This window comes from Cryptomeria japonica, chromosome 10 (genome assembly GCF_030272615.1).
Source record: "Cryptomeria japonica chromosome 10, Sugi_1.0, whole genome shotgun sequence".
Taxonomy (NCBI): Eukaryota; Viridiplantae; Streptophyta; class Pinopsida; order Cupressales; family Cupressaceae; genus Cryptomeria; species Cryptomeria japonica.
In genome coordinates, this window is record NC_081414.1 from 17,977,430 (window position 1) to 17,997,819 (window position 20,390).

Genomic DNA, 20,390 nt, shown 5'->3' on the forward strand with positions numbered 1-20,390 from the left:
AATTAATACACTCTAGCATATTACTTGAACAGAGGAATACGAAGGAATTCAAGTACTAAAATCACTAATTTCCCAACCTCTTTATAATGCAGTAAAAAAGCTGAATTTGAGTTGAAAAACTATAGAACTTCTCTACTTACAAAATACTTTGTTTGTCACAACCATGAACAAAAAGTAATCAAACGGTGAAATTGCTTTAGGCGATCAACAGCCTTGGGTTGTTTCCAAAGCAATCCCTACAAACATGCAAAACAAGAAATACAGTACTTAGACACATCAGAATGAGTCAGGTTTGTAAGCAATTTGTGGGCCCACTATGCTTACAAATTTAGTGGAAACATAACCACATGCACTTACCATGCTACTGTTGAGGATCTCCAGCATACCATTGTAAAACCAATCTCGGACGCAACCTAGATTTTACTGTCAGCTGGGGTTGTTCTTAATCATGTTTCTTTGGCCATTCTCATCTTTTGGAGCCCGTTACTCTTTCTTCTACATATAGCTTCAATGTTTCTTTCTCAGTTTTATAATTTAGTTTTAGATTTAAGTTTCCAGACTATTTGGTGTTTCTGTAATCATGTCATTGATTCTCTGGACATTACGAGTATCTTGACAACGGACTTCATAAAATAAAAATGATTAAATTCCCTTCAATCCATGAATCAATCTTACCTAAAAATCCTCGTGAGAGAGAGTGTCTCAATAAAAAAGCAACATGCCTAAAAGTCTTCTCAAGGCATTCATCAGAAAGAAAGCACTCTGACATTAATCTTAACTCTAAATCGACTTTTCCTGAATAGAATGGAATTCCAATATCAGAAAAACTAACGAATAGAATGTTCCTAAACCAATTCTAGTAAACAAAAACAAAGCTAAACATTCCGAAAACGTTTTAGATCACATGCAGCATCCTGTATAGAGTTTAGCTTCACATTTACTGGTATAGTGCAATTTGATGCACTATTTGGACCAAGATATATTAATTGATCTTGGTGTATTTTGTCAGCTTCAATGCACTGACGACCAACTCAAGAACTGAGAATGCAATGCCTGTACTTGAAAAATTAAAAAATAATAGAATTGAGACTAAAATGCTAATTTATACATTAATTATACAAATCATCCTTGAACTAAATTTGAAGTGCAAAGATGATTGATATTCAGCTCTCGAGGATTTTCCTGCAAAACTATGAAACATTTGCGATTGCCACCTCAACCAAATGTGGCAGTCGAATTGCTGGCAACCCGACATGAAAAGAAACTTCCCTCAAGATATGCACGATACAGGCAGCTGAAACTAGCTCTGCCCAAACAAAACCATGCAACATCAGCAAAGAATTGATTACACCTCTCCCAACCAGGTTATGTACAATTATGAGAGACTCCAAGAAAGGAGAAAGCTTTCTGTGACCTTAAAAATAAGTTGGCCAGGGAAGCAATGCATACAAGACATGCTCTTATGAGGGAAAAAGACCATAAGAGGGTAAAAACATTTAAATTGTCTCAACTTGTATTTCCAGTAAGACTATATTGACTTTGGCATTCCCTATTCTTACCTTTAGAATCAACAAAGTCAAACTTCAATGCTTCATCGTGAAAAAGCTTTGATTGTTCAAGTGATTCACTTTGCTGGATTGGGGTATCATGACATTCATCGGCAATTGGTTGATTTCCACCCTGACATTGTAAACAAAGTCCATTGAACCCTACATATTCACTCCTTGCACAGGATATACAGTCATAAGTTGGTGTTTTTGAGAGCCAGGTCTTGGAAGAACAGCTTGCATCTTCAACATGTTTCACATCAGCCTTTTCCACGTCATCTTTACTGTCAATGGAATCAGTTCCAATACATGTAACTGAACCAGAATTCTTTGCATTTCCCAGAAAGTTATAACTGTCTACAGATGGAAAATGGCTGACTGAACAGTTTCTGTCCCCTGTCAAAACAGTAGGCCCCATGCTGTCATCTAACCCGTTCCCACTTTGTTTCATAATCTCTGGTAAAACATATTCATCCTGTTGTTTAGAAATTTCTCCTCCATTTGCATCATAGGAAAATTTGCCTTGATCATGAGAATCCACCAGTTTAAAAGCTGTTTCAGAAACTTCTGGACCCCTCTTCGTATCATTCTGTTGTGCAGCATCAAGAAAATGTGCTATCTTAGTCTCTGGGCTAATGTATTCATGTTGTAAAGAAAGAATTTCAGGCTTTAGATCCTCAACCATTTCAACCAAGGGCTTCTCATTATCTGCCATACGTGACCCTTCTTCACTTCGTAAAACAGCTGCAAATGATTTGTCAATTTGATCTGTAGAAGTTGTTTGAATATTTGCAGAAATATCAACAGTGGCAGCATTCTGACTCTGCTTACTTGCCTTATTGTAAAGGTTTAAAGTTCGCTGTGTATGCTGCAGATTTTAGCACTAATGGTCAGAAGTCATATTTTGCAACAAAACAAGGAGCGCGTCACTTTTTCTCCGCAACATTCATATATACACTTATCAGAAAAATCAAAAAAAGAAATTGAAATCTTCTATTTAATTATTTGAAATCAAATAACAGAATAAAACAAAATGGGGTGCAAGATGAACAAAATGTACATGCTCAGGCAATGTAGAGAAAACTGCTCGCCGTAAATCAAAACTGGAAATGAGATTATCTGCATCAGTATCGACCTGGTATTCCATATGATGACAGCCAACGAAACTTTTTTAGTCAACAAAATATTGTTTCAAAAAACAAATAATAACCTGCTAAAAGAACAACAAAAAATATGAAAGCTAATAAAACATGCACTTAATAAAGTACCACCTCTAAGTGGTGATCTTCAGAGGACATATCTGTAGTGAAATCAGCTTTGCAAGAATTATCATTCTGTTCTCTGCCAATTATGGTGATGCACTGATTGTAAAGATCTGGGCCTGCCAATTCTTGTGATATGTCCAATCTTGATAAATAAAACTTTATTCCGTCACATGTATATTTATTTGTCTTCTTTGTTTCAGATGACAGAGATGGTATTTTTGTAATGGACTTTGGGGAAATCCCATCAGATTTTTTTATCTGATCATTTTCAGGTGACCTTACCTTTTTAAATTTCTTGTGCCGCTCTTGGGAATCTTGAATCCCACCCCAAGATTCTTCTGCAGTATAATTACCATGAAATTCTGATTCCTTATGGGGGAAATCTGTGTTTGTGTCATTTCTATGTCCTTTCCCAGTGCCTGTTGGCCTATCCCAGCCCCGGTTACCCATTCCTTGTCCATATTGATACCAATCTCGACGAAGATACATTGCAGACTCTTCAACATATCCATCCCATGCATTAAAAGAGCCTTGAACATGAGTACCACAGACATCCTCAATTTGTCTCTGCCAACCAAAAGCACCATTATGAGAAAGGTTGCGATCTCCATTTTCCCACATATGATATGGAACTCCACCATGGCTCATATCTGAGGGTGGTCTTAATCCTCTAAATAAGGGTGGCCCAAGATGTTGCCCCATATTATGAAATGTTGCAGGTGGAAGCCCAGCGGGCTGATGCTTAAAAGACATAAAAAAATTACTTGCACCAGGTCCATGAACTTGTGGATTCCAGTTTCTGACACCTCCTTTAACATCGCATCTATTAAAGGGGGCATTAGCATTCCAGTCAGCTCTTCCTTGATCTCTAGAACACGGCCCATCTTCAAAAGTACTGTTCGATCGACCCAGAACAGAAGGATTATCAACTCCAGGCCTAAAGGGAGGAGGAGGAGGAAGGTGACCAGAAGGTCGAACAGGAAAAGGAGGTGTGCGCTGCTGCACAGGAAACCCTTCTGACCTGGTATTTTGGATATTATGTGATGACCATCCAGATTTATTAGAAGTGACCTCGTCCATATGACATGGAGTTTTGGCTCCCTCACCAGAAACTGTGAAAGGTCGCATCGAATAGTGGTCAACAGCTGAAGCATCCTCCTCTTGCCCACCACCTCTCAAATTCCCACCATGTACAGAAGGAGCTCTGGAGAACCTATCAATGTTTGAGTTCTCTAATTTAGTGCTGCAAGCCCTGTCTGTACTTCGAGACCTGCCTCTAGAAGTAAAAGTGTCCTTCAAATCAACACCAGCATTCCTGTGCCTTACTTCAACTTGACGGCTTGAATGTTGCTTGCATCTGTCTGAACTCCTAGATCTATCCATTTCTTCTCGCCGCACAATAGGACTGCTAAAACCATGCTCCACTCTCTTTCTTTTGGTCATCTTCTCATGAGACACATGTTTCTTATTACGACTAGATGGAGATATGGATCGATCTCTCACCTGTAATGGTGAAAGACATCCACTTGAATTAAAGGAACTGTTTGCGCTTCCTGGAGGCGATTCCCCTCTTTGGTTGTCCAGGGACCTTTTAGTTGTGGTCCTTGTGGAAATAACAGCTAGTTGTTTGGGATGGTCAAAATGTTCCTCAATCTTCTTCTTTGAAGCTTGGCTGTCCCTACCAAGTGAAACCCTCTCTTCCAATAAAGCATCTTTGTACTCCGTTCTGCCTTCTATAGCTTTCATCCTGAGAAATCAAGAAATATGATTGATTATTAACCCCTGTATTTTATGATTTGTGCCTCTTGCTTTGCCCTCTTTAGCTACGACAATGAAAAATAAATTATATTTGAATAACATTATACCATACATTACCTCTTCTGTTCCCTACCAATGTTTGGACCATCATGTGCTCTTTTTTGACGATTATGAACTGCAGCAGCATCAACTACATTGGAGCCTCGAGTGTCACCAGGCAATATTTCCTGAACTGATGCTTCATCTTCACAAACTCTACCGGTTTCTCTGCATTCCTTTTCAGAAGGGGACTTTCTGAATTCATGGGACCTACCTAGGCTAGATACATCTGGTTTCTGAGATAACTGATCCTTATCACGAGAATCATTCCGATCCAGATTCTGATCATTATAGTATGAACTATTCTCTTGGTCACTATCATAATAGTTGTTTTCCTTAAAATGGCGTCTTTGCCTAGATTCATCCTTTGAGCATTTACTATCACATATGTCAACAGTGCACTCTTGAGATAACTTCTCCTGATACTTCTCATCTTTGCTCTTAAATCTATGTTTTTCATCCTTGTACCTATCTTCTCTATACTTTTCTTCCTTACACCCATCTTCTAACTTACCTTCCTTATTCTTGTCAGCTTTGTTTTTGTCATTTTTACATTTATCCTCTCTATGTTCCAGTTCTTTATGCCTATCATCCTTCTGTCTTGCATCCTTATGACGGTCTTCCTTAGGTTTTTCATCCCTTTGCTTGTCATCTTTGTACTTGTCAGTCCTTAGTATATCATCCTTATTCCATTCTTCTTTGTATCTCTTAGTCCTAGACTTCTGATCTTCTTGCCTCTCATCTTTGTACCTGTCACCCCTGGATCTGTCTTCCTTATGCTTCCCTGATTTGTACTTGTCATCCCTTTGATGAGAATCTTTGGAAGAGTAAGATTTTCCTTCCCTGTCTCTCTCACCATCCCTCCACCTATCCCTATCACCAGATTCCTCCCTTCGCCGAAGGATGCGGTTTTCAAGCTCTTTCTCAAGCTCAGGATTACGAAGCTCGTCTTGGAGCTTCCATTCTGCAGAAAATTCCGTATAAGCAAATAAACACATAACAAGCTGACTACAAAATTAAAAGCCACGTTGGAAAAAGACAACAAATATAACCCACACCAATAAGCAAAGGATAGAAAGGTAAGCTCCTCACAAGATTCAAAAGGTCTATCTTAATTCTATAATAAGGTAGACAAGCAAGCTTGACATAAGTAAACTTTGACAAATTGTAGCATGTAAGCTAAATGCAATTTTCATTAATAATTTAATTGTGACCCTAAGCAAATTCATAAGGAAGATCGCAATTCCCACAACTCTAACAATTAATCTTACATCCAGTTATCACAAGGTTGTTGCACAAATACAAGCAAACTTAATTGTTAACTTCATATATACAGGTTTGATACTTTCCAGCAATAGGTGTTATTTCCAATGTTTAGTACATATGCAATGACCTAGCACTTCAAATGGTTTTAGACATGTCGTGATTGCCTTGGTTAAGTCTTTGTTTAGAAAAACTTCAAAATATAGGAGTTTTCACAACTGATAGAACAGCAATGTGTTGGGCTAATCTTGATGCTTTGTTGATAAAAATGACACAAGAACATCAGTACATACAAGGAAATGCAAATAGCATACAAAGATCTACTCCACATTTAAGAGGCCATGTGGATAATAGTCCAGTGCTACATTGAAGGCCACCAGAAATGTGCATGTTATTGAAGAACCTTGACAGAATAGAAAACCTTGGGATAGGTCATCATATTCACATTCTAAATGATGTCAATACAATGCAGGTATGCAATTTTTTCCAGTTTACTTAGCAGATTAGATTCTATGTTCAAGAGCTGCACAATGCTGTTTTTTATAGGAACACAAAATTGATTACATGTGTAGTGTAATGGTAACAGGGGCATTACAGACATAATACCAAGACCAAGGTTTAAATCACTGTCACCGTAATAAGGCAGCCAATAAGCCAAGTGACAGTAGATTTTGCAAAGATTGCGAAGCAACAAACAGGGGGTCATTCCAGTGTGATCTATATCTAACTCCATATCAATGTGACACAAACACTTCAATTTGCGACAAAAGTGTCACGCACTTACCAAATAAAGGTGGCACGCAACATCACACACGATTACCTCTACGACACAATAACGCTAAGTACACTGCATGAATACTGTTAATTCTAATGCAAGCACACAATCATAAGCAATTATATGTCGTAAGATGACTCTTACAGAGAACACGATACAGACTTAAATCGCCCAACGTCAATTGTGGAGAGCAAAATTCCCCTTAGTTTTTTTTATAAAATACGATAGAATGAAACTAACCTGTACCCTTGGTCCCTTTCTTTTGAGACGAAGCGTCTTCGTTAGCAATTGCAGTTTGGGATGAAGCGGCAACAACAGACTCTTTCAAAGTAGTTGCTTCCAAAACCCTAGCAGGAAGAGGTTGAACCGCCACCGAGACAGAAGAATTCTCTTTCTTGGTATCCACGGCTTCCTTTCTGCTTCCTGAATCCACATCTTCCTTAACCCTAGATTTCCCTCTATTATCACCTCCCTCGTCCTTATCCAAAGTTTCCCTTTTTCTACTACTAACCCTAATCTCTGCAACCCCATTGGGCGCACCGAACTGTTTAGATTTATGCCTGCGGGTCTTGTGATTGTCTTCCCTGCAAGAGCTATCAGAATCGGCCTTAGAATCCTTTTCCAGATACGCCAGCAGCGAAAGCGCATTCTCGCCACCCCCTTCCCAGCGCTCATCAGACACAGAAACCACAGACCCCCGATTGGATTTCTCCTTATTTCCCTGCTTGGGTGACTTCAATTTTACCGTATCCTGTTGCCTTCCCTTCCCACCCTTTGCAGCCCCGTGGCTATGGCTGTGGCTTTGGCTTTGGCTGCCATCATTATCAGAATCCGTAGAATAATAATAATCCGCCGAATCCCTACGCTTGTGGTGTTGCCTGTGCTTATGCCGCGAACTCCTCGGCATTGCAGACTTAATGCAGATTTCTTCGGGAGGTTTTTTTGAAACCCAAAGGACTCAAATCTTTGAAACCCTAACTTTTGCAACACAGGTCGCGGGGTCGACTCCGAGAACCAAAAGAAGCCCTGTAAAAAATGGGCTCTCTGTATGACGATGATGATGTAATAATATTAATGGGCGCTGCCCCTCTGACAGATATCTAACCCTATTTGAGGGAAGAATGAATATGCTCGAAAGAAAGATTGGATTTTGTTTGTCTTGTTTTTTAATTATAGTTATCCGATTGCCTTGGCTGGTCGTTCTTTCCCTCCTCCTTCCTTCAATGGAATTGAAAATGGTAATAGAGAGAACTGGGTGAAGAAAATTGGAAGAAGGAATTTAAAACGACAGCCCTTCGTCTTTTATTTTAAACAACGCCTGCAGTCGATTCGTTTATTAGTGGAAGTGGACCTTCCTGTTTTTCACCTAATTGTAGACTGTCTTACAATTTAAATTTGTTTATTACTAACTTTTTAGGTTGATTTTCAGTTTTACAATGATTTTGTATCAATAGATCTAATTTTAGACTGTGTTTTACAATTTAAATTTGTTTATTACTAACTTTCTAGGTTGATTTTCAGATTTACAATGATTTTGTATCAATAGATCTAATTTTAGACTGTGTTTTACAATTTAAATTTGTTTATTATTAACTTTTTAGGTTGATTTTCAGATTTACAATGATTTTGTATCAATAGATTTAACTAACACTCAAAATAAACAACTATACAATAAAATTAACATTATTATAAGTTAGAGACATAAATTCTATTAATTATTTTATAGTAGAGTAGAGTTAATAGTGTGATGGTCTTCACAAAAAAATAATAATAAGAATAATAATAAGATGTGTGCATGAAATTTCAATGTTAAAAAGTGTCACTTAGTGACAAATACTGGTTTTCATAGTATCAATGTGATATTTATAAAACATGTGTTTGGTTATTTTGATCTTTTTGCACAACGCCTCTAATAACATATTTATAGTGAATCTTTTGATTGATGCATGTATTTTCTTGCATAGCTCTCATTTGTCACATAGAGATATCTTATAATAGAAGAGAATCGTTGTAAAATAAATCTTCTTCTAAAATACTAAATGTAGACACCTAAAAATGTCTCATTGATCATGCACTAATTATTTTCCTAATTGATTAAATAATTCTTTAATTCTTTAATTAATTTAATTAATATTTCTTCTAATTTCATATTTCCTCATCATCTTACTAATTATTCTATTTTCTATTTCTATCACCATTTAATCATTTTAACCATTTTCTAATGTTAATTAAATATTTATTATTTAATTAATTCTGATTAATTCCCCAATTTAAATAATCTTTATTATTTAAAGAATTCTATTCTTAATTTCTATCTCTAATCATCTAATCATTAACCCTTTTCTAAATATTAATTAAATATTTATTATTTAATTAATTATGATTTAATCCTTTAAATTAAATAATCTTATTATTTAATTAAATTCAATCTCTAAATAATTAAAGAGTTTCTTTAAATTATTTAATTAACTAATTAATTCTTCCATTTCCAAATCCCCAAATTCTAATTTCATTTAATTTCTTATTTCTTCTAATTTCTTCCAAAATTCAATTACATGTGCATGATTTCAAAAACCAAATTGAAAATCAAAGTCAAGTTCTAAATATATTCAAATACTAAATTGAATTTAAAATGAATAAATCTCATGCAAAGATTAAATTGAAAATCTAAGTCTAAATGCAAGCACGTGCTAAATTAATTAATTAAATCATTTATCTCTTCAGTCTCTATTTTCATCTTCCAGTTCTCTTTGTCATCTTCTTTATTTCTTTTCTTCTTTTAGTTAGTTTTTTCTCAATCAGTTGACTCCTTTAATCTATTCAATCTATTATGTTTCACTTCTAAATCAGCAGTTCAACTATCAATTTTCATGTGAGCTCACCTGAGTTCCACCTCTTGATCATTTTGTTCCACCTTTCAATCAATCTTCTCCAAAAATCTATAAATTGAGCATTCAATCTCCATTCTCAACAATCACGAACTTTGAATCTTTGTGTCACTTGCAGGTTGTCAGCGCAATATTTAAGAGCCATCATACCACAGAGAAGAGAAGAGCAATGGAAGTTATACACAGTCACGGAATAGGGAGTCTTTAATTGATTTCATTTATAGTTCCTATTTTGTTTGATTGTGTTATTTCATTGTCTGTTTGTTAGAATTCTTTGATTAGATAGGGATTCGTGATTTCCCTTTGATTCTAATTGATATTTTATAAGATGAATTTTACATGCACACACTAAACACCAAGAATACAAATCTATTAAAGTTCTACATGCAAAAAATTGTGATAGTTGGAGACAAGTGGCGAGGGTTCTATTTTATTTGGAGTAATAAAATAGCACCTCCACAAAAGCTGAAACATGGCATATTTCATGCATTTACCTATCATTTGCATGTCAAATTGTTTCAAAAATGGATTTTTGTTTATGGATATTTTGATGTCATTGTAGATGTCTCTCGGCATAAATATTTGTTGTAATTCTTAACAAACATGCCTATATTTTAAAAAATCATGTGTTTTCATGCTTAAAATCATCATGTTGAATAGGAAATAAGGACAATCACGAAATTCTTAACTATTAAAACACTCCTAAACATAAATCAATAAAATAAATGTAAATTTGAAAGAATTAAACAAATGAAAACTCCTTTAAATGCATTATAGCTTCCATTGTTCTTCTCATCTCTGTGGTATGGTGGCTCTCAGATATCACGTTGATAACCTGCAAGTGGCACAAAGATTTTGAAGTTCGTGATTAGATTGAAATGAAGGAAAGAGGTTGAATTTATAGATTTTTTAGACAGAATGGGTGAGAAATAGAACTGAAGCGTTGATTGATAGTTGAACTAATTTGATTGATCTATTAAGTGGATTGGTTGATCTGTTAACATGATAGATTGGAAAGTTAACTCAATTGATTGATTAGTCAACTAGATAGATTGACTAGTTAAACTGGATTGACTGAGAAGAAGCATGAATTGATGAGTTAGTCAGAAAAGGTGATTGGGAGTGAAAAGGGGAGATTCAAGAGTTAACTAATTAGTTAATTGATTTGATCAATCAGTCATGATTTTCAACATGTGTTGTAGGATTTTGAGTTGAAATTCAATTTCATGTTTATTTGGATTTGAATTCTGATTTTTCAAATGTGGAAATGCACATGAAATTTATTGAAATGGGATGAAATTAGAATTTGGTGAAATGTGAATTTGGAAGAGATGAAATTAGTTGAAATTCAAATTTGGGGAATTGGAAGAATGAATGAATTAATTAATTAAATTAAATGAAATTATTTAATCATTAAAAATGAAATTAATTAAATAATAAAGATTATTTAATAAAGAGAATTAAATGCAAATAATTAATATTTATTTAATATTTGAAATAGGGTTGAATGATGAATTGATTAAGAAATGGAAATTGAATAATTAGTAATGTGATAGGTGATGATTGAGTCAGTTGAGAAGAAATAAGATTAAATTAATTAAACAATTAAAGAATTGCTTAATTAATAAGATGAATAGTAGTGTAAGATTAATGAGACATTTTTAGGTGTCTACATTTGCCCCTCTTTGAGACAATGTCAACACAACGTTGTTTCAAAGAAAATAAAAAATCATGCCCCAGTATGCCCTAGTGACGCTTAGGGTGTAAATATACCCCCTCGAAAAATTGGTCAAAAAATTATGGAATGAAGACCATTTTAACGATGCAGTACTGCTAAGTAATTATGTCAATTTTCATGCTATTTCAAGTCCATTTATCTGCCCTACAAGTGCGTTGAAGTTCAAGGGGACCACGGTCGTCAAAGTGATAAAAACCCTAATTTTGAGCTATAAATAGGATTTTTTATTTTCATTTGCTCATTTGTATTCTTTTGAATTCATTGAGTTTCCTTTGATATTTGAGTTTTCTTGTGTCTTTCGAGCATCATGGTTGGTCATAGAGCACGACTGCACTTGTCTGATTCAGTTTGTTCATACCATAGACCACCCAGGACTAGAGGCATGGTACGTATTTCAAAAAATTTGCTCATTTTTGCCTATTTTTGTCCAATTTTCCAAATTTTGTTAGAGCAAATTTTTTTTAACTAATTCACATTTTCCCTTCGATTTGTGTGCATTTACTCTTATTAATTTGCATTTGAACTTAATGTTACGCATTTGATTATGCTATTCGCAATTGATATAAGTGATGCGCAATCGATACAACTGATTCGCATTTGAGTTAACTAATGCACAATCGACATAAATAATTCGCAATCATTATAAAGGATTCACATTTGATATAAAAAGTTGACATTCGTTGATAATGCTAAATTTTTAACATGTATAGATTGCATTTTGTTATGTGAATGCGATATCTGACTTTTGTCTTGTTTGTGATTGCAGGAGAATCTTAGTGTGCTTGTGTGCAGACAGATGAGGCCCAATGGTCTCTATCATTGAGGCAAGTTGATTGTCGAGGATGTTGTCTTGCTTAGGCAGGTTGGGTTATATCATGTGTTGCACTTGCCTGAGGTTACAACCAACAGGGCTATGATCATTGTTTTTTTTAGCAATGGCACTTAGAGACATTCTCGTTCCATCTTCCTACTAGTGACGCATCCATCAGTCTAGAGGATGTATGACATATATTGCATATTTTGATCCATGGTGTTAGAGTAGTATATGGGAGTCGATTAGGTATCATAGGATTGTGTGATCTCTTCAAATGTACTAAGCAGGATTTGCATATGAGGGGTTGATACGAGATACCCTAGGAGTATATAGATTGTGATGATCTGACGATGGTTTTATGTAGTATAGTAGCAGGTCCTCTGATACCATACATGAGGACTCATGGATTTCCAGTTGGATGGGGTCGAGTGATCCATGATATGATTGTGCACAAATATGTGTTTGAATGGGTTCCATGTCTACTCACCACTTTATATTACTAGATGCATGGGATTGTCTACTCGAGACAGAGATCCATTGGTTGCGGTGTCACTTTGCTCCAAGTTTGGGCTTGGGAGCATATTGCTATCTCTTGGCTGGTTATTCATGCAGATCTGGAGGATGAGTAGCCTTATCCCTTTAGATATACTCCATGGATCAGACATAGGGGTTTAGGGAACACCTTGTACTGGAGACATCAACTTGATATTTTACAATATTTCACATGGAGGCCTTACTTGGATTGCCCTAATTGGGCAGACGATGCTCAACACTTACCGTTCTATCAACAACAAAGGTATTTGATTGGTCGGGCATTGGATACACAACGCATTATTGACATGCATCTCCTAGGAGTTCTCGGATAGTTTGGGGAGGTGCAGGGTATTCCAGATGTTACTGCATATTTTGCTTGAGTTACCTTGGAGGTTGGTGATTAGGGGGCTTGTATTCAACCTCATGTTGTTGTTGTTGTTGAGTTTGATGTGCTTCATCATGTGCATTGGGGTTGGGCAGAAGGGGTTGCAGATCCAGGGACTACTCTGTAGTATGACAATTGGTGAGCTAGGCATAGGCCTGTACCATTGACTGATATGATCTCGCCTTAGCAGATTCGACACCAGAGACCGTGGGGAGGGAGATGTGGACAGAGAGGAGGACGAGGATGAGGAGATGGATGAGGAGAAGGAGGAGGGAGAGGATGAGGTGGTGGACATCGATGGATATACTGAGTCGAGCAGTGAGGGGACATCGATGATTCTACTTCAAGATCATTGAGCATCAAAGGAGATGATGATAGCTCATCGGATATAAATATGTCGGAGCTAGAGGATGCTCCAGCTGCAGAGGTAGGTGGAGATGGAGGACAAGATCCAGCGAGTGATGATGAGGATGTTTAGGTTTTGAGAGCTCGAATCCAAAGTTCGGAGGATACCCTAGCCACAGAGCGACAGAGGTGCAGGAGTGATCGTGATTCTTATTGGAGGGATTATGCAGCATTAGCTACATAGAGGGATCAAATTGTTGCTGAGAGAGACTGAGTTACTGCTGAGAGGGATCGTCTCTAAAGAGAGCGAGATGACGCAGTTAGGAGAGCTCAATTGGCACATGATGCCTATCATCAGTATAGGGCATCAGATACTAGTATGCTGACACGTGATGATTGCCTCATACATTTATCTAAGGAGCATATGTATTGGTGTCGAGAGTATGAGAGAGTTATCTCTGAGGGTCAGAGAGTACCGAGTTATAATGCTTATATATTTGGTAGGAGATCTAGCAGATCTACTTCTCGAGGTACTAGTAGTGTGGGCATCATGGGTCTACCTCGAGCATCATCGAGACATCTTAGAGCAGGGTCTAGTGGACAGGATCCACCTACAAATAGAGGCAGTGTCAGGTTGACACTTATTAATGATGTTACTTGAGCCATTGGGTATTTTGTATGATTGTATTCTGACATATTATCATTATTGAGATATATATGACATGCAGTTTTGGCAACGATTATATGCTTTGTGTCCTATTTGTGATGCATGGTTCTATGTGATGCAATCTATATGATTTGGCAATGCATTCTATATGATTTTACTTGTGATTTATGTGTGATGCATGATTATATGTGATTATATGATGTGATGAATAGATGATAGAATGTAATGAATCTACATGATAATGAACTAAAATGGTCTAATGCAAATTAATTGAACTATGAATTATTGAATCTCTGTTATAATGAAAACTTAAATGAATTGATATGTAAAGCTAATGAATATAGTGATCATGAATCTAAATGATTTGAATGAAATCACCTAAATGAAAAATGCATATGAACTAAATGAATGAATGAATGTTTTTGCTTGAAAATATGCCAGAATTTCTTTGGTTTGCCATTGAACTCAAGTAACGAATTAGAACTGTTAGTAAGATGAAAATATTAGAAAGACATGATGAGAGAGATGATGTTAAATGATGGAATGATCAGAAAGAATAATTAGTTCGATCCATGAAAAGATACTTGATAAAAGAATGATCTTGATTGATACAATCAGCATGATAAGAGTGATAATTGATACACAAACTTTTGTGCCTTTATTCATAGCGTAATATATATTCATCATTGAGCCTTATTATGTAACAATGAAGTTGCGTACATCGGGGTATAAGGAACCAAGATGTAACGTAGTAGACAAGGAGTGAACCCTCCATTCTGGGAAAGATGCTAGGAGTCAAGGTATGTGTGGTGTTCAGACATTGAACGCACTTATCACATACACTCATAATGCCATTGCCCCAAAATTCATTGGTTCACACCACAAACAACAAACAAAGAAAAGGATCATGCCCATCATAGATCCTCTAGTCACTTTTGGACATCCTTGAGTAGCATAGAAACATGACCTATCGCCAAATGATAAAAGATATAGACCAACTAGGACAAAATTCAGTTGTCATACTGATTTGTGCCTTTTCTTTGATTGTTTTATGTGATGGTTGATAATGTCCGATCTCAGAAAGTGTGGACCTCGTTTAAGACTAACCTGTCTAGTTTCAAGCGTATCCATCTCTGTTTAAGACAAGATAATGATCACTTGATATGGATATTTGATACAATTGATAAGACAGTTGATCAGTTTGGTTGCAGATTTTGACGAGATAGTTTTATCCTTTGTGAACTTCATGCGAAGTGTTTGCTAGATATCTGCTAGGGTGTTTGATTTTTGCGAGACATTTTATTGCAAGTTTTCGATGTTTTTCGATTTTAGTTTGTTTTTTATTTGTTTTGATGTTTTGGGTTTTTTCAGGATCGTATTTGAATGTTTTTGGTATTTTTTTTCTTTTTTGATATTTTTGGTTGATTTCTTTTGGACTGTTTTTTATATTTTCTACTTTTTTATTTTTCTTTATTTTTCTAGGACTTTTATGCTTTTTAGGATTTTTTCAGGATTTTATCTGATTTTTAGGATTTTTTCAGGACTCTTTCTGATTTTTAGGATTTTTTAAGGATTTTTTCAGGACTTTTTAAGGTTTTTTAGCCATGCCCCTAGTATGCAAACCTGCTATGATATGATGATCTACATAATGCATGTAAGGAAGTTAAGTAGCGGAAACAACTTCCTACACTAACCTTGAGAGGAGGGTAATGCAAAACTTTTTCAGATCATTACAACAGTTACAGAAAATAGAAATAGATATAATAGCATTTATACCACAACACAATGATTTACGTGGGGAAAACCCTTTCGGGAGAAAAACCCCACCCTCCAAAAGCAGCTCAATATTTTATTCAGCAATCAAAAACAGATTACAAAATACTTGCAGAGCAAGCTCTTCACAGGAGTACCACTAATCAGAGATTCAGAGGCAACTGAATAGCCATAAGACTCTTTCACACAACCTCTATCTCACACACCTCATAAATAGGAGATACAATACAAGAAACCATCAAACGGTATTACAAAACCATGGGCTAAAACCACCCAATAAAGTGTAGCCGACCTTATCTCCCTTCTATGACATGTTAAAGCACACATCAACACGTGTCGCTCCCTTTTACCGCTCATTTATGTATCCGATACAAATTATTTTTCCTATTTCAGGAGTACAAACTTCCGGAGGCCATAACTTGAGAACCGGGTGTCCGATTGATGAACCGTTTGAAGCGCCGGAAAGCTCGCGAAGTGCTCTATCACCTCGTAACCGGCTTCGCGGGTTACGACCACTTTTCAGGGCGTTTCGGAGCCTCTAAAGTCCCCAAAATTAAGTTTAAATATTTTATTGCACCCCTCCAAGACGAAAACTTTAATATCTTCAAAACTAGCTGTGACCTTGCGACGAAACTTTGCCGGAATGCTTATCTAGCCAACCAGAAGCTTCAGGGAGAGTTTCGCACCATTTCATGCTCAAATGAAAACTTACTATAAATAGTAACCTCGCATAAATGCAAGGTTGAGACACCATTTTTCTCAACAAATCTCCCACTTGTCGAACACCTTGCAGGAGCGGAAGGGAATGTCAACACAATGAATCAATTGCTAGGGGCCATAAGGCCCATAGACTCTGAACACCATCTGAACTTCTCTGTGCTCACAGCCTTAGTTAAAGCATCTGCAACATTCATCAAAGTTTCCACCTTAACCAGCTTCACCCTACCATCTTCAACCATATCTCTAACAAAATGATACTGAATATCAATATGTTTGGTCCGAGCATGAAATGTCGGATTCTTAGCTAGACTAATTGCACTCTGACTGTCACAGTAAACTGTCACTGTACCTTGTTTTATTCCAATATCCGAACATAGTCTCTTAAGCCAAATGGCCTCTTTACAAGCATGAGTAGCTACCATATACTCTGCTTCAGTAGTGGATAAAGCAACCACAGCCTGTCGCTTACTCATCCAACTAATTGCACCACCAAACAAAGTAAACACATAAGCACTGGTGGATCTTCTGCTATCAATATCACCTGCCCAATCTGCATCCACATAACCATGGATATCAAGGGAAGTCATGTCTTCAACTGAATTACCATGATAACACAAAGAATATTCTGAAGTACCCTTCAAATATCTGAAGACTCTTTTGACTGCATCCCAATGAACTCTACCAGGATTAGACATATATCTAGAAAGTACTCCCACTGCTTGGGCAATGTCTGGTCTAGTACAGACCATAGCATACATCAAGCTTCCAACCGCACTCTGGTAAGGCACTCTGCTCATGTCTTCCATCTCCAATGGGGATGTAGGACAATCTGAAACAGATAGTTTCATTCCAACTATAAAAGGAACACTCAATGGTCTACAATTCTGCATGTTGAACCTCTGTAACACTGAATTCACATACTTACTCTGGCCTAGCCATAGCTTTCTGTTCACTCTATCTCTTCTAATTTCCATCCCAAGAATGTGCTTTGCTGCACCAAGATCTTTCATTTCAAATTTAGCAGCGAGCTGAGACTTCAGTTCTGAAATCATACCTTTCCCTTTACCAATGAATAACATATCATCAACATACAATGCAATGAATAAGAAATGATCACCATAAGATTTATAATAAACACAGTGATATGATTTAGAACGTTCAAATCCCAAACTCAACACATATGTATCAAATTTCTGGTACCACATCCTAGGACTTTGTTTGAGGCCATACAAAGATTTCTTCAATTTACAGACCAAATTACTTTTGCCTTTCACCACATAGTGCTCCGGCTGTGTCATATAAATATCTTCCTCCAAATCACCATGAAGGAAAGCAGTTTTCACATCCATTTGCTCAACCTCTAAATCATAAGCAGTAGCAATAGAAAGCAAAAATCTAATGGACGTCATTTTTGCAACAGGAGAAAATATCTCACCGTAATCAACACCCTCAACCTGAGAGTAGCCTTTTGCAACCAACCTTGCTTTATACTTCTCAATGCTTCCATCTGAACCAATCTTTTTCTTGAACACCCATTTACAACCAATAGGTTTTCGTCCTTCGGGCAATGGTACAAGATCCCATGTATCATTCTTTTTCAACGCTGCCATTTCTTCCTCCATAGCAATCTTCCAGGATTCTGCATCATTCATACCTAATGCCTCTTCTACAGATTTTGGTTCATCCACACTAGTATTCAGAGCAAAAATACATCTCCAATCATCAGGTGAATACCTTTCAGGTGGTTGTCTATGTCTTGTAGACCTTCGAACAAGCTGAGTTGGAGGTTCTTCCTCCTCTTCTGAAGATTCAGAGCTAGATGAGCTCTCCTCAAATTCTTGCCTATCTAGGGGTCTCGATTCAACTCTTTCAGGTGTAGAAGGAAGTTGAATCACATCTTCTTTTTTAGTCTGTTCTGGCTGCAATGTAACAGAAGGAGACTTAATTTCTCTAAAAATAACACTTCTACTCTGAATTACCTTTTGTGCAACAGGGTCCCAAAGCTTGTATCCTTTCACACCATAACTATACCCGATGAAGATACATTTCATAGCCTTGTTCTCCAACTTTGTTCGCTTCTCCTTTGGCACATGTGCATATGCCTCGCAACCAAAAACTCTAAGATGTCTCAATGAAGGCTTGTGACCTGACCATGCTTCCATAGGCGTTTTATCAACAAGAGCTGATGTAGGAGACCTGTTAATCAGGTAGCAAGCAGTGGCAACAACTTCAGCCCAAAACTTTTGTTCGAGACCAGCACCACTCAACATACTCCTAGCCTTCTCCATCAGTGTCCTGTTCATTCTTTCTGCAACTCCATTCTGCTGTGGAGAATACGGAGTTGTCTTCTGCCTGTTAATTCCACAGTCTTTACAAAATCTATCAAAATCATTAGAGCAAAACTCACCGCCATTATCAGTTCTCAAACATTTTATTTTCTTTCCAGTCTGCAACTCAACCATTGCTTTAAATTCTTTAAAACGACTAAAAACTTCAGATTTACTCTTTAGAAAATAAACCCATGTCCTTCTACTAAAATCATCAATAAATGAAACATAATATGTGGATTTTCCAATCGAAGAGACATCTACTGGACCAAACACATCAGAATGGATAAGATCCAAAACACCACAAGTTTTATGAGAACTCGAGTAAAACTGAACGCGGTTTTGTTTTCCATAAATGCAATGCTCACAGAAATCAAAGTCAAGATTACAATCATTCAAACCTTCAACAAGATTTTTATTTTTCAAGGTCTTTAGACCCTTTTCTCCAATGTGGCCAAGTCTCTGGTGCCATAACATAGTCTTCTCTGCAGGTAACTTTGCTTCAGACGAAAGAGCACCCTTAGGTACCCAAAAACCATTTCCATCTGCTGAAAGTGAAACCTTCAAATCTTCCAGTGAAGTATCCACAGATTTACTTTTTACAGAAGTGCTATTACACTCAACAGTGTATGCTTCAAGCTTATACAAAGTGCCAAACCTGACACCTCTAGCAACTACCATAGCACCCTTAATCATCTTACATCCTGTTTCAGAAAAGACTACCTGCACACCTGCATCTATTAGTTTGCTCACAGATAGCAGGTTTCGTTTTAATCCAGGGATATACAACACACCATTAATCCCTTTTATTCTACCATCAGAAAACCTGATTCTAACTTTACCTCGACCAACAATGTCTAGAGGTGAATCATCACCCAAGTACACCTTACCTCCATTAAATCCTTTATATTCAGAAAACCAATTTCTATTGGAAGTCATATGAAAAGATGCACCTGAGTCAATTAGCCAGGCATCATTACCTGCATGAGTCGCCAAAGCCGCAATAAATGCATCACCATCTTCCTTGTCGGACTCAGAATCAGAATCGAACTTTTTCTTTTTCTTCTTCTTTTCTTCTTTGCAGTCCTTACGGATGTGACCCGGTTTACCGCAATTCCAACAAATGACTTTGGACTTTCCAGGAGATTTCGATCTCCCTTTGGATTTGGACTTGCCGCGCTTCTCATTCTTCTTGCCTTTCTCCTTAGGTCTTCCACAAATAGTTAAGGCTTCCTTTGAACTGATGGATACCTTCCTTCGCATCTCTTCACCGAGTGGGGCACCCACCACGTCTTCAGATTTCAAAACAACAGAAGTACTACCGATAGCCATAACAAGAGAATCCCACGAATCAGGCAAAGAGCAAAGCAAGATCTGACATTTCTCCTCCTCGTCCATCTTAACACCGATGGATACTAATTGAGCCACAATCATATTGAATGCTTCTAGGTGGTCTGCAATTCATCCACCCTCTTCCATCTTCAAGGAATAC

General features: G+C 36.9%; 1 protein-coding gene across 1 annotated transcript; it reads right to left on the bottom strand.

Annotated features, from left to right (window-relative positions):
• Positions 1-860: 860 nt before the first annotated feature.
• Positions 861-8,027, bottom strand: LOC131076724 (uncharacterized). The gene is made up of 6 exons (XM_058014036.2): positions 6,948-8,027; positions 4,688-5,633; positions 2,819-4,559; positions 2,608-2,682; positions 1,560-2,415; positions 861-1,306 (listed from the first exon to the last, which is right to left on the bottom strand). The coding sequence occupies exons 1-6, from the start codon at positions 7,612-7,614 to the stop codon at positions 1,191-1,193; spliced, it is 4,401 nt and encodes a 1,466-aa protein (XP_057870019.1). The 5' UTR covers positions 7,615-8,027; the 3' UTR covers positions 861-1,190.
• Between the last annotated feature and the right edge of the window lie 12,363 nt (positions 8,028-20,390).

What these genes read in the sequence shown, in the direction of transcription:
- LOC131076724 (XM_058014036.2), bottom strand. Translation starts at nt 7,614, where the DNA reads ATGCCGAGGAGTTCGCGGCATAAGCACAGGCAACACCACAAGCGTAGG. An exon ending in CTGAAGATCACCACTTAGAG is followed by an intron (nt 2,683 to 2,818) that starts GTGGTACTTTAT and finishes ATGGAATACCAG; the next exon opens with GTCGATACTGATGCAGATAA. An exon ending in TGACTTTGTTGATTCTAAAG is followed by an intron (nt 1,307 to 1,559) that starts GTAAGAATAGGG and finishes TTGTTTGGGCAG; the next exon opens with AGCTAGTTTCAGCTGCCTGT.